Raw genomic sequence first — 14,896 nt, 5'->3', positions numbered from 1 at the left:
AAATGTGTAGAGCTGGCTTCTCAGTAAGAGATCTTGCCAAACCAACCTCAGTACAGCTTGTGCTTCCTTCCCTCCAACCAGGAGGGGCTAATGTGGATGGAAGGTGCCTTATGATTCCCTTGAAGGAGAAGGATTCAAACAGATAGCAATGCCAATGGCTCAGAGCTTGGTAAAAGCTTGGGCTCCATGAGCTGAGAACCCCTCCTCCACTAGGCCAGTGTTATTACCTAACATTGCGCAGGATTCTTATCTATAGGGAACATTCCTGATTGGCCTGGTGGATTGATCTCCACCACAGCCTGGAGACTCTGCGTGCTTCGGGTTTAACAGGTGAGGAGCCAGACTCCTCCGTGGTCACCCATCATAGCAGCAAACATGAGCCTTGCCCTCCGCCCCTCCCTCTGCAGCTCTGCCAGCCTCACCACCCTCCAGAACTGAAACCTATTCAAGTCCTCCACCAGCCAGGAAAATGCAAGCCAGAGAGTAGGAAAATGATGCTGCTCTACTGGCAATACCCTTCACACACAGCTTCCTGTGATCTAAGCAAACCAAGGACGAAGGGCAGGAAATCAGCAGCTCCAACCTAAGGTTTGTCCCTGCAAGAAACTGGCAAGGCTGAGCTAGAGTGCCAGCATGTGTGATAGCCGGCACTGCAGAAACTGTGGGGTGTGCCTCTACCCACCCTACCTCTCAGCCGAGAGAGAGAGAGAGAGAGAGAGAGAGAGAGAGAGACAGAGAGAGAGAGAGAGAGAGAGAGAGAGAGAGAGAGAGAGACAGAGAGAGAGAGAGAGAGAGAGACACAGAGACAGACACAGAGAGAGACAGAGACACAGAGAGAGAGACAGAGACAGAGAGAGGGAGAAAGACAGAGGGAGAGACAGAGAGAGAGACAGAGACAGAGAGAGACAGAGACAGAGAGACAGAGACAGAGAGAGAGACAGAGACAGAGAGAAGAGACAGAGAGGAGAGAGAGAGAGAGAGAGAGATAGAGAGGGAGACAGAGAGAGAGGGAGAGACAGAGACAGACAGAGACAGAGGGAGAGACAGAGACAGAGACAGACAAAGACAGAGGGAGAGACAGAGATAGAGGGGGAGACAGAGATAGAGGGAGAGACAGAGACAGACAGAGACAGAGGGAGAGACAGAGACAGAGACAGACAGAAGACAGAGGGAGAGGGAGAGACAGGGAGAGAGACAGAGACAGAGGGAGAGACAGAGACAGACAGAGACAGAGGGAGAGACAGAGACAGAGACAGACAAAGACAGAGGGAGAGACAGAGATAGAGGGGAGACAGAGAGAGGGAGAGACAGAGACAGACAGAGACAGAGACAGAGACAGAGGGGGAGACAGAGATAGAGGGAGAGACAGAGACAGACAGAGACAGAGACAGAGGGGAAGACAGAGACAGAAGCTAGCCACTCCCTAGATGATCCCTTGAAAGTAAGCCTGCTGATGCCCCTAATGCAGGCCCAACACCCTTCTCCTTCCTCCTCCCCTCCTCCCCCTCCTCCTCCCTCCTCCCTCCTCCCTCCTCCCCTTTCTCCTCCCTCTTCCATCCTCCTCTCCTCCTCCCCTTCCTCCTCCGTCCTCCCACTCTCCTCCCTCCTCCTCCCTCCTCTTCCACCTCCTCCCTCCCTCCTTCTCCTCCCCCTTTCTCCTCCCCTTTCTCCTCCCTCCTCCCCCTTCCTTCTCCCCTCCCTCCTCCCTCCTCCCCCTCCTCCCCTTTCTCCTCCTCCCCTTTCTCCTCCCTCTTCCACCCTCCCTCCCCCTCCTCCCCTCTCCTCCCCTTTCTCCTCCCCTTTCTCCTCCCTCCTTCCACCCTTCCCCCTCCCCTTCCCTCCTCCCTCCTCCCCTTTCTCCTCCCCTTTTCCTCCCCTTCTCCTCCCCTTCCACCCCTCCCCCTCCCTCCTCCCTCCCTCCTCCCTTTCTCCTCCCCTTTCTCCTCCCCTTTCTCCTCCCTCTTCCACCCTCCTCTCCCCCCCCCCTTCCTCCTCCCTTCTCCCCCCTCCCTCCTCCTCCTCCCTCCTCCCCTTCCTCCTCCCTCCCCCTCCTCCTCCCCTTTCTCCTCCCTCCTCCCTCACTCCCCCTCCCTCTTCCTCCCCCGTCTCCTCCCCTCCTCCCCCTTCCTTCCTCTTCCCTCATTCCCCTCCCTCTTCCTCCCTCCTCCCCTCCTCCCCTTCCCTCCTCCCACTCCTCCCTCCTCCCTCCTCCCTCCTCCCCCCTCCCTCTTCCCCCTTCTCCTCCTCCTCCTCCCCTTACCTCTCCTGCTCCTTGCTCATGTGACAAATCCTCAACTTGTACAGCCTTTCTTCCTACATTCAAGGCCCTGGAAGCCTCTCTTCCCTCTGATATGATGACTGATCTTCATCCCTGCCCATACCTGAGGGATGTGGCCTCAGATTCTCTAGCAGGTCTCAGCCTAAAAGTGGCCTCTCAGAAGAGAACCCCTCCAGGAGCCAGTACACCTCCCAACTTCAGCACTGGTGGTGTTCCTAGCCCCCTTTTCACTCACATCTGTAGCCATAGCCCACGACTACTTCCTGTGCTCAGCTGGTAGTTTGGAGATGGACATTTCCTCCACTAAATCCAGACACCAGGACAGTGCCAGGCAACTGGGACAGAATTACATAATTAAGTGCCCAGGTCGCAGTTGTGGAGCCCTGAAAGGAAGGATGATATACTACCAAGAGACCCTAATGAGGGACTGGCAGAACTGTCATTCCACTGGATGAGATGGAGAGGGGCAGATAAAACACGATGCCCACATTCTGTGCTAGGACATTGGGCATGAGCATACAGCCAACTGTGATGGAGAGTAGACTTGTGACAGTAAGAAATGATGCTGTCTCAAGAGGACAAGCAGGGAAATGCTAGAGGCAGGCAGGAAAAGGCTGTGTTCACAGTTGTGAAGAGCATGCCCCTTGCAGAGACAGCGACCCTCAGTGGACAAGAGCCGCCATGCATGCAGAAAGGGATGGACCCAATGAAAGGCCATAGTCAGATGCTTGTCAGGTAGCCTCCCTGTTACCTGGATGGTAGGGAATGAGGTGATGTACTGGACAGGTGCACAGAGAAGACAGAGGGCAGCACCAGCTAGATAGACCCTGTGTGCTCCTTTAGAGTCAACCTGACATTAAATTCTTTCACAGCCTGCCATGGCTTGTTGGCCGATCCTTTGTGTTCTCTGAGAGCAGCCAACAGTGATGCACTGAGCTCAGAGTGTTCTCCACAGTGCTACCCAGGTACTGTTTCTCCAGCTCCACAAACAAGGATGGGAAACCCAGAAGACTTGCCAACGCTGCGTGACAGAGTGGAGTCGAAGCGTCTCTTCCACCATCCCTGTAGATTGAGCATTTAGCCTTCCATCTGTGGTTCTCCTCCCTCATTCTGAGAAGCCCTGGGGGCCATACCCCCACATCAGTCAGAGAAGTCTGCTTTTAACTGTTTTATATATTAATTGGGTTTCCACATAAAAACTCATCTATATTAATGCTATAAAGCATTTGACCTTCGCTACAAGTTATTACCAAAGGCCCTTCGGCTCAGCTTTGGCGCGTTCTAAATGCAGATTAAAATGTCTATGATTTTTCTTTCTCTTTATTTTCAGTAGTGGGGATTGAACAAAGACCTTGTGCATACTAGGCAAGTGCCCTGCTACTGAGCTACCGGTCTACCCTACTTTGCTGTTTAAAAGAAAAAAAGCATACAGTTTCGCTAAGTTACCTAGGCTGGTCTCAAACTTAGGATATTCCTGCCTCAGGCCACCAACTAGCTGGGATTACAGGCATGAGCCACTACACCCAGTTTCAAATGTATATAATTTTGCAACATAGTGCTTTAAAAGAATATACAAGAAACACTGAGAGAGCACTGAGTACTAGCCATTGAGCTCCAAAGTATGACTCTATACTGCCCTTAATGATCTCAGCAGCCTTAGAAGGTCATCACTGTTAATCCATTTTCAAAATGGAAAAACCGAGGCTCCACGAACAAATTCTACTTCTCGTGGTCAAAGCTACAGAGCAAGGATATGCAGGCACCCAGATCACTTGCAAACCTAAGCTCTCCAGCCTGTCATAAAGACATAAAGACTCTGGCTGGATATCTTCTTGGCATCCTCTGCCTGTCAGCATAGAAAGAGAATCAGGAAGAATCAAGAGCAGTGCTGAGGATGTGGCCCAGTTAACCTAGCAAACACAAAGACCTGGGCTGATCCTTATGCCAGGCATGGTAGTACATAACTGTCACCCCAGCATTCAGGGTGCAGAGGCAGGAGGATATCTGTATGCTTGAGGCCAGCCAAAGATACTGTAAGAGAGAGACCTTGTCTCGGTGGGGGAAAATAACAATGAGTGAAATATGTCATGGCCGTTTCGGTAACTTTGCTGAAGGCGGTGGCTTTCCACTTGGGTGGGAACTTTGTAACTCTGCCATGATCAAGGGAAAACACATGGCAGACATCCACACCCCACAGTCCTGACTCATTGGAATCTGTAGGAGCCTGGAGCTGGTGTGGTGTACACAACTCAGTTCCCTGATGTATATTCAGGAGCCCCAGAGATTTGTGAGTGTGACAGGGGCCCAGAACACTGCCAAGGCCCAATGGCTCCCATGAGGGCCACTGTCATGCAGAGAATATCAGGGAGGCCCAGACACCTCTACTTCTTATCCCCAGAGGGGAATGCATACTCCCTCAAACACGAAGCCTTAATTTCCTGCCTCCAGCCTTGAACATGGAGAAGTTCCCAGCCTCTCAGGAGAAGTAATGCCAGGAACTTTCAGCCTAGGTGTAGATTCCACTTCTATTAGATACACACACACACACACACACACACACACACACACACACACACACACACACACACACACCACACCAGATTAAGATAGATTTCAGTCTCTCTGAGTTTCGGTGCCCCATGACTGTTAAACTGGTTACAATGTAGGAAGCTACAGTAGGGCCTGGCAGATGTAGCCAGTGCATTGTAACAGTTACAATTTCCACATACACTAAAAAAAGAAAAAAAAAACCTTTCCTCAATGAAGCAATAAACCAGGTCACCAGGGTGCCAGGTGAAGCAAGTCACCACAGAGCTGTAACCCCAAAAGCTTCCGAAATTCTTAATAAGCTACCCCTGAAACAGGAAAGCCCATTGCTGCAGTGCATTGCTTGGTCTCCAGCACTATACCACTAGAAGTGAGCACTGGTAAAGGCTAGAATTTGGGGAGCACTAAGGGTCCCCTTCAATTTCTCCCAATCCTGTGACACACTGCTGAACGTTATGTATGCCTCAATGCAGTACAGATGAATACCTGGGAGTTTGTGCTGTGCCCAGCTCTGAGTTCTAGATGCCAAACACCATCCAGGTCTGGGTAGAACTGGAACCAAACCTCCTAAATCCATAGGGTCGATGGACCTCCAGGCCAATTGTTAAGTTAGGTGATTTCTGCTCTAGAGAATAGGTTTTGCTAACCCTTCGGGCAAAGGCAACTTCTTTCCTGCACAAAAGGAGATAATCATTTTCTAGATGACATCTCTCAGTTGATCCTTGACTTTCTCCACATTGGAAAAATCCAACTCACATCTTATAATAAAACCTTGTCAAACCTACTTTTAGGAAAGTGAATGGATGAATTTGTATCGGCTTCCACTGGGATTCCAAAATTCCTTGTAGAAATGCAGAGAAACCTACTTGAACATTTCTGACTACAGGTATAGTTGCTCCAATGTCTCCTGGGTTCTTCAACAACCTCCAGACATTGATAAAATGGTTTGGAAGAAGGTGGCCACAGGCAGTGTTTACAGACTGTCCAGTATGCCTTTGCCCCAAGCCTGCCCACCCAGGATCTTCTCTGCCCTCTGGCCAGACTGTTTGTCACCCAGAATCTTTTTCCCTCTGGTCAGATCTGTGGAAAACTGGGAGGGGCAAAGAGTGTAGAGTCCCTGAGGAGCCTTACTGTTTGGGTCTGGGTGAGGAGCGGTGTGCAGTTGTGTCAGAGGGCTTCCCTGCTAGCCTGGGCAAAGATATCAGACTAATTATGACATCCAACTGCCTCAGGAGCTGGAGTGAGCAAAAGTGCGAATGGCTTGCATAACTTCAGCAGAGACATAAAGCTGACCTTAAGGGCTAAGTCACTGTCCCAGTCAACAATTCTTGCTGGCCCTCGATGAAAACCATGCTCCACTTGGTGGAGTCCAAGTGTCAGCATCCTGACTGTGCACAGTGCCACCCAAGTCTGGAGACCAAACAGTCAGTCAGAGAAGCTCAAAAACAGCCACTACCTTGTTTATCCTAGTCTATTAGTAGTACAATTGGCTACTATAATTGACAAGACAAAAAAAAAAAAGGCATCTAGTGAAATGGCTCTTCCTTTCTGCCTCTAGTTTCTGAGAAGAGCTCATTATCACTAATGTCCTATGTACTCTCTCAGAAAGGATACATATCAGATATGTACCTGCGGGACAGAGCAATGGGAAGATGGCAGCAATGATTTGAGTGTGTTGAGTTCTACAGAAGCGGAGGGTCTCAGCACATGCACGAAGGAGATGCTGCTGCTCATAGGGGTAAGGCAGATGGAAGTGGTTCCTCACGCAGGCCTTGGGCACATTGGTTTTCTGTGCTCTACTAATTACCACGGTCATGCTTGTCCACGCCTTCTCTTTTGCCTACGCTGTTGTGAGTGGGCTCCTGTCCTTTCAGAGAAGTCCTTTCTGACTAAGAAACAGCCCTGCAGTCTGGCGCTGTGCCTTGTGCTAAGCATGGAGCTGTCCCTGTTTGTTGAGTGGGTGACCAAGCTCATTAGACCAGTTCATTAGTTAATTGGTTAATAGCAAGAGTCTCAAAGCAGGTGGTGTCGAATTTACCCTTAAGGAGTGGGCAGTGGGGCCCACAAGATTGATGGGGGGCAGGCATTTTATGAAAGAGACTTTGACGCCTCACGGACAGCAGGAAATTACTAGGCAGTCCTGCAGCCAAAGAATTATTTCTGTAACACATTCAATATAGAACCTTTATTTTTTGACTTACTGCTTTACCTACCTTTTTTTTTTTCAGCCATCGTGTATATAGCCCAGGCTAGCCTCAACCATGAGATCCTCTTACCACAGCCCCCGAAGTGCTGGGATAGGATTTATCACAAAACACAAGGCCCTAGGGCTTGCTGTCCTCCAAATACATAAGAATATGAACCGCCCTTTCATCTCTCCTCCCTCCATGAAGTCAGCCATTTCTTCATCTTGTAAGAAAGTAAAGAGGCTGGGAAGATAGGTCACTGGGGAAGTGCTTGCTGTGTGAGAGCCTGAATTTGGATCCCCAGGGACACAGAAAGGCACTGGGAGGTAGAAGATGGGGGAAAGTGTCCAGTAAGAGACCCTCTCTCAAAACTTAAGGTGGAAAGCAATTGAAAAAGACAGTCAACCTCTGGCCTCCACACAAGTTATGCACATACACACTCATGCATGCACACGCGCGCGCACATACACACACACACACACACAAGAACATGTACACACACACACACACACACACAAAACAAAACAAAACAAAACAAAACAAAAGCAAAAGGGATGCAGTGCTTCTAAATGCAGTCTTCTTTTCCCTTTAACCTCCTTTAATGAAGGCTGGAGTAACCTGTCCCCTTACCTTTGTCATGCTTTGCCCCAGGGAGGGCAGCTCCTTGCACAAGGGCAGATGAGGGATGTATTTTTTGACCCAAATTGCCCTGAAAAGCCACAGTATTACAACCCTGACCCTTCCATGTTCTCATTCTCCAAAGTCCCAGATCAAGGGGACACCTGAGCCTCTCACAGTGTAGGCCCCACACCTAAAGGAGGCAGGAAACAATTAAACCAGATCCACACATGCCCTCTGCGATTAGCACCAGCTGTTTCCCAAGCTCAAGCAACAGACACGTACCACTGTTACCAGACTAGGGGCGCAAAGGGCCATTCTGCGGTGCAGGAAAGGTGTTTCCATTGTCCTTAGGCGTCTGCGCCAAATTGTAGAGAGGAATCTTCCATCTGGAATGACTGCTCACCAGGAGCCACTCGTGGAAGCCAAGGTTGTCCTCGAGGGCTGCAGAGTACAACAGGAGCCCAGATGGTAGCTTATGTTGGCTTCCCTATAAAACCCTGCCAATGTTTCCAAACACCTGAACTTCACAATAAGATGTTGGCAGGAGAAAAGGAGCAGCAAAAGCCAGGGCTTTCTCAGCCCGCAGACCTCAGGGTCCCAATTAGATGCCAAAGGGAGTCCCTTAGCTGTAACCTTTTTTCTAAATCCTTGTCTTGCCTCAGTTTTCGACCCAGGGGCATTCATAATGTTGGCTATTATCACACCTCCACAAAAGACTTCCCTTCCTCTTACTTTAACACCACCACCCCCTTCCCCAGAAGTTCCTCTAATCTCCACCCTGGATGGGGAGTAGGTGAGAAACAGGCTGGCACAGAGAAAAAATGCTATCACCCTGTGTCCATCCCTGAGCTCTACGTATTTGGGGAGCCTATGGTGATAATTAAAATAAAACATTGGATCTGGACTCCCACAAATCAAAAGCAACAAACTTAAGGTCTTGCCCTCGTCATGGGGGCTTTGCTCTACTTGGTGTTACGGCCAGCACAGTGCATGCGCTCGGGAGAGTTGTGTCCAGTCATTATTACTGTGAACCAAGACAGGGCTACATCCTCCTGGTGCCTTACCTTAGAGACAGGGTGAGGTGGAGCCTCCTCGTCTCATTCGTCCTCTCCTTCAGCCACCTATTGGTCACTCAGAACCAGCACAGGGCAGGGCTGAGAACACTCCAGAACATTCAGGTCCTGGCCTTGAGCCATCCAAGCCCCATGCATGGGTCAATGCATCTCAGAGGCTCCAACATTGGAGAGGAAGAGTTAGGAAAAGGAAACCTGTGCCCGGCAACGTGCATCCCAGTGGCAAAGGCCAGGCCCCAAGTAGGCAGTGTGTCGATTGGCTCCTTTGTTCTCCACTTACTCAGTGTCTCTAAGTGTCCGTCCAGGCTCAACTACTAGAAAGCAGAGGACGCCTGCTGCACTTGGTGGATATGGGGTAAAACAAGATCACATAAGATGGAATTTTAGGAGTTCCTTTACTTTCCTTAGACGGAGAAGGACCACCTGCAGCTCCTCTCTTAACCTGCTTCCTTCCCTCAGGGCCAGGGCCCACTGGAGCTCTTCTCCCATGGTTCAAGGCTGGAGCTGACATTTCCTGTGACAGGCCCAGTTATCTGCTTCTTAGGAGACAAGGGATATCACTAACTCTGCAATAAGTCTCCCCCACCCCCCACCCCTCACACATCACACACACACACACACACACACACACACACACACACACACACACACACACACACACTAAAATTAGTTTACACATATCACCTCGTGCTGCTGCTTTTTCCAGCTACTTGGACACCGAAGTGCTGAAACACAGGCACCATGTATGGCACACTTCCATAGGTCAGGCCCTAGACCCCCTCTTTGCACCTTACCCTGCTTCTTTCTAAGAGACAGAGATGGCGGTCACAGCTTTGGGTTCTCCATCCATCCGAATGGCTTCTCAGCTTCTCTCTTGACCTCAAAGCTCTCCCTTGAACCCCACATTCCGTATACTCATCTCCCACTCATCCTGCCCCACCCTAAACCACCCATCCAGGCCTATCTATGGCACTTTTGTTATTTAAACAAGAAACCAGGGCCTCACCCTAGCTCCTGTCACCTTGTATTCTGCACCCCGAGTTCCTGTGTCTGAGTACCCTCTGCCTTTTGTCTATCTGCTGTGTATCTTTTCTGGCAGCAGGCCACGGGCTCCGGGTACCTGTGTTGTTGCACACAGTCTTCCAGCCAACTTGAAAGAGAACCAGGACCAAGAACACATCCCCCGAGAAGCCCCTCTCCAGTGACTGGCTTCCTCTGTACTACACAGTCCCTTTCACCTCGAGCATAATAGCAATCATATGGTATTAATTACCGCACACACTCACGTCACCCTTACTTAGTGACAGGTGGTGTTCAGAGAGCTTTATGGGTGCTTAATTCCCATAACAACCCTATAGATGTGTGTCTGACTCCTCAGCTCCCCAGAGACCTCAGGGAGGCCAGCCCCACCATTGACTGAGCTTGAAAACAGACACCTGTGCCCAGCACAGAAGTGGCTTATGATGTTACTTTCTGGGGACTGTACAATTGATTTGATTCTTTCACCCCAGCATCTAGATGTGTTCTTAGTCAATTTTCATGGCGTAATTAAAGGCATGCTACATTGAACTGGTACCCAGTTCCTCCACAGAGATGTTCTCTTAGTGGGTTTCCCCTGCTGTCCTTCCAGAGTGCCTGATGGTTTCGAACTGGCTTTTTTCATTTGTTTGTTTATTTGTAATTGGAGGGCAAATAAGGCTTTGTGGGGTTCGCCGCCTTACCACATTCTAGGTCTACGTTTCGTCACCCCACACAAATTCCTTTTAGATTGAGTGCTACGGAATAGAGTGGCATTCTCGCGATCACAAAGAGTGCACCTGGGCTCAGCTGCTGCAGCAGCAGGTACGCTCAGCAGTGCAGCTGGGAATGCTATGGGATGTGTGGGCATCCTGGTCACTGGAGGTGTCTGTGTCTTTTTCTCTGTGCAGCATCATTACTTCACAGTGAGCTTCTCCAATGACAACCAGAAGTCCCTAGAGCTGAGGACCGATGACTCCAAGGACTGTGACGAGTGGGTGGCAGCGATTGCTCGCGCCAGGTATGTGTCGCCTTGATAAACTGTCTAGGCAACAGACACCAAACCAAGCAAGTTTCTGCAGGTCCAATCCTCAGAACGAGCAGGTGGGAAAGGAGGAGAGGGCAGCATAGATCCTTTAAAAGCATCTCTTGTTGGGACCCAGTCTAGGCTGTCCCAGAGAATGAGAGAGAACACTGCAGAGTCCCTCTCTGCTCCAAGCATATAGCTTCATCTTGTCTTAGTGACCAACACAACTCTAATAAAGGTAAACAGTTAAGTGGGGCTGACTTACAGTTTTAGAGGTTCGGCCCGTTATCATCATGGCAGGACGCATGGCAATGTGCAGGCAGGCATGGCACTGGAGGAACCAAGAGTTCTCTATCTTGATACAATGGCAGCCAGAATGAGACTGGATATGTCTCACACTGGGCATACCTTGAGCATTAAGACCTCAAAGGCCTGCCCGCACAGTGACATGCTTCCTCTAACAAGGCCACACCTCCTCCAGTAAGGCCACACCTCCTAATAGTGCCATTCCCTATGGACCAAGCATTCGAACACATGAATCTATGGGAGCCAAACCTATTCAAACCACTACACTTCACTCCCTGGTTCCCTTAGGCTTGTAGCCATAACATAATGCAAAATGCATGTAGTCCAATTTAAAAGTCCTCATACTACATCACAATCGCAACAATGTTTTAAAGTCCAAGGTTCAAAGTCTCTTTTGAGACTCACGTAATTCCTTAGCTGTAATCCCCGATAAAATCAAAATAAAAACAAACAGGTCACATACTTCCAACATATCATGGCAAAGGATTTATATTACTGTTACTAGCCACAGAGAAAGGAACACAGTGAGAAAATACTGGACCAAACCAAGAGCAAAAACCAGCTGGGCCAACTGCACACTCTGAATCTCCGTATCTGATGTGGAAGCCCGCCTCAGATCTCTAACTTCCTGCCATCTTTGTCGTCTGCAATGGACTTCTTTCTCTTGGGCTGTTTCCACTCTCAGTTAGCAGTTGTCCTTGGCAGGTATCCCACAACTCTGGCATCTACAACACCTCGGGGTCTCCAAGGCAATCCAGGCTTCAACTTCAGAGCCTCACACAATGGCCTTTTACAGCTTCACACAATGGCCTTTCTGGGCCTCTATGCAGAGACACCCCTGACATATTTTTGGCCTCTGCGGCTTTCCTTAGATGCAGAGGGAGACTCCATTTTGATGTTAAAGTCAGACCCACAAGGCAAAGCTGCCAAGTTCTGCTGCCTGATAGGGCTGCAACATGGCCCCCTTATTCAGTTATGACTTCACCAGCTTTCTGTTTTCAATGGCTTCCTTCACTGCCTAAGCTTGGCTGTTCTGAGACTTGCTCTGTGGACCAGGCTGACCTTGAACTCAGAGATCTGCATGTTTCTGTTTCCTAAATGCTCGGATACATGCCTGGACCTAAGCTTTTCTTTAATTCCTCTTTAATATAGATCTTTATAAGCATGGCCACTGCGCCTCAAGATCTGAATTAAAGGCATATGTTGGTCCAGATCAAAAGTGTGTCTCATCTTACCTCAAGATGCAGATCAAAGCCTGTGTCTCTCAGCCTCAAGATCTGGATCAGAGGCATATTGTTTCCTGCCTTAAGATCCAGATCAGGTGTGCCCTCCATTTCTGGATTGTAGTTCACTCCAGATGTAGTAAAGCTGACAACAGAGACTAGCCATCACAATCCACCCCTTGGACATGTCTTCTACGTCCAAAGAGAAACAATTACCAGGTCATACAATGCCTAACATGATATAACTATCCCTTGTACAACTGCAAATGCATTAAAATTTACAGGAGGTGGCAGTGTCCCTTGGGGAACATCCTTTTCACAAGATGGAAGCTTAGCTGGGTAGAATCTTGCCCTGAGGTCACCACAACCTTAATTCCACAAAATATCTTTAATCTGTTTATCTCCCTGAACACAAGACTTAGTTTCATTGCACTTCCCAGTGCCCCTTTGATCCCTGAACCACATATTTTGTACTTTTCCTTGTACAGGTTGCTCCATTTGCAAAGCCCACTTTTCATAAGAGTGAACCACAGGACAGAGTCTATACTAGGCTGTTTTGAGATTTTCTTTGTCAAAGAAAATTTAAATCTTGTCACCTTAGCCTCAAGCAGACTCTTCAGACAAGGGCAAAGAACAGCCATATTTATCACCAAAATATCACAAGAGCAATCTCTAGGCAACCTATTAACATTCTTCTTCTCTAAAATCTCTTGAACCAGGCCCCTGCAGTTCAAATCACACTGAGCACACCATCATCCCTGCTTCTACTAGTAGGGCCCATTAAGTCCCCCCTAAAGCATTCCACTACTTTCTTAATTCAAAGCCCCCAAGTCCACATTCTTTCCTCCAAACAAAAACATGGTTAGGACATTCACAGTAATAATATGTGCTCTATCATCCAGTAGTTCCATTCCTTGGTACCTATCTAAGAGGAGTGAAAAATGACCGCAAAAGTCTCCTGTGTTCTTAACAGCCTAATGCACAACCATAAGCCATGATGATTATAACCAAGCTAACATACAAGCAAGCCTCTTGTGCATCCACGAAATGGAATGTTCCTGGGAAGTAATCATGAATCAACTACAGTTATACACAATGAGATGGATGAATTTCAAAACCAATATGCTGAGTAAATGTAGCAAAAATATATGCTATATGATTTCAGTTATATGAATTTCTACATCAGACAAAACTAACCAGGGTGGTGGAAACCAGAGTAGTGGCTGCTTCTGGGGTGGGATAGAGTGGGAAGAGCTTCCTGGGTCCTAGGAATTGTCTTTGCCTTAATTATGAATTTATGCCTTTTATCATAATTGCTCAAATTGTTACTGGGTTCTGGGACCTGGACTGGTTATATCCATATTCTTGGTCTCTTATTTAAAGAACTAAAATAACAGCTCACATAAAATTGTAAATGTAGCAAAGGAATAGACTAGGTCAGATGTCTGTCAAGAGTGACATGACATCAGGCCCCAAGAGTGAGAGGACTCAAGGCCCAATTAATGTTTGGCACTTCCTTTTATGGGCTTCAGATAAAAGATTTTGTTGGTGGTGTTGTTGTTGTTTAAGGATGGGGGTTTTTGTCTTGATTGATATATTAAGTTATAGAATCTCTTTTCTACATGTGTCCTTTCCCATAATTTATCTGATTAAATCATATGTGTGCCCAATTATGCACAGTCTTAAAGTGGCAAATATGAGACTCTACCAAAAAAAAAATCCTTATATCCCAAGCCAAGCAGAGTCTCAGATTGCTAAGCTATTTCCTATACTCGTCTTCCTCAACACTGTAATATTAGCATCTGTGCTTTCTACAATGTGTGTATTGAACTTTACATTTTAAAAATGAATGATGAATAATAGAATGTCTCACATTTCTGTTGCTGCATAACGAATCACCACACACTTGTCAGCTTAAAATACCCTTCCATTATTTTGTGGTTCTGCAAATCAGAAATCCAGGCTCAATTGAGGTTTCTGCCTGGTACCTTGTGAGGCTGAAATCAAGAATAGGTCACTGAACTATGGGTTTTATGCAACCTCAACATAAGAGAGAGGTGAAGAAGGAGGAGAGAGAGAGAGATAATCTACCTACATGTAAATGTGTGGGTATGCGTGTGTTGCAAGAGTTATTTCCCTGGGGGAGGAGTAAATAATGTCTACCCTGTCTTTGTGAAGTCCCAAGCAAAAGGTTTACCCTGGGAAACTAGAGGATGTATTAGGTTCAGCCACAAAGTGGTAAGGGATTGCTGGCAAGATTATAGAGCACCCACACTGGGAAGTCTTCATTCAGCATAGATTATGACTTCCCCATATCCATATAGATGGAGCCGCCTTCTGTTAACTCTCCCCAGACAATATACTCTAACACCTTCCTACACCCCAAAGTCACATGTAAAAATAACCAGAAGGAGGGTCCTGAATCTCAGGAGGGGATCCAATGACCCTCTCACCCTTTCCTTCTATACGGGACTATCAACTTGGGAGATCACATTCTATAACTCTGTGTGTGTGTGTGTGTGTGTGTGTGTGTGTGTGTGTGTGTGTGTGTGTGTGTGTGCAGCACCAGCAGCAACAACAACTGGCTCTCTGCCACAGCCATATTGAGTGTAGAGTAT

The 14,896-nt window shown here is 48.1% G+C and overlaps 1 protein-coding gene across 1 annotated transcript in view; it reads left to right on the top strand.

Moving 5' to 3' along the window:
• Positions 1-14,896, top strand: part of LOC116907706 (ras-specific guanine nucleotide-releasing factor 1-like) — a 69,151-nt gene that overhangs the window by 3,502 nt on the left and 50,753 nt on the right. Inside the window, exon 2 of the mRNA XM_032910830.1 lies at positions 10,634-10,743. Coding sequence (XP_032766721.1) covers positions 10,634-10,743 — 110 coding nt within the window. The remainder of the gene's footprint in view (positions 1-10,633; positions 10,744-14,896) is intronic.

This window comes from Rattus rattus, chromosome 8 (genome assembly GCF_011064425.1).
Source record: "Rattus rattus isolate New Zealand chromosome 8, Rrattus_CSIRO_v1, whole genome shotgun sequence".
Taxonomy (NCBI): Eukaryota; Metazoa; Chordata; class Mammalia; order Rodentia; family Muridae; genus Rattus; species Rattus rattus.
This window is presented reverse-complemented; position numbering and strand designations above follow the sequence as displayed.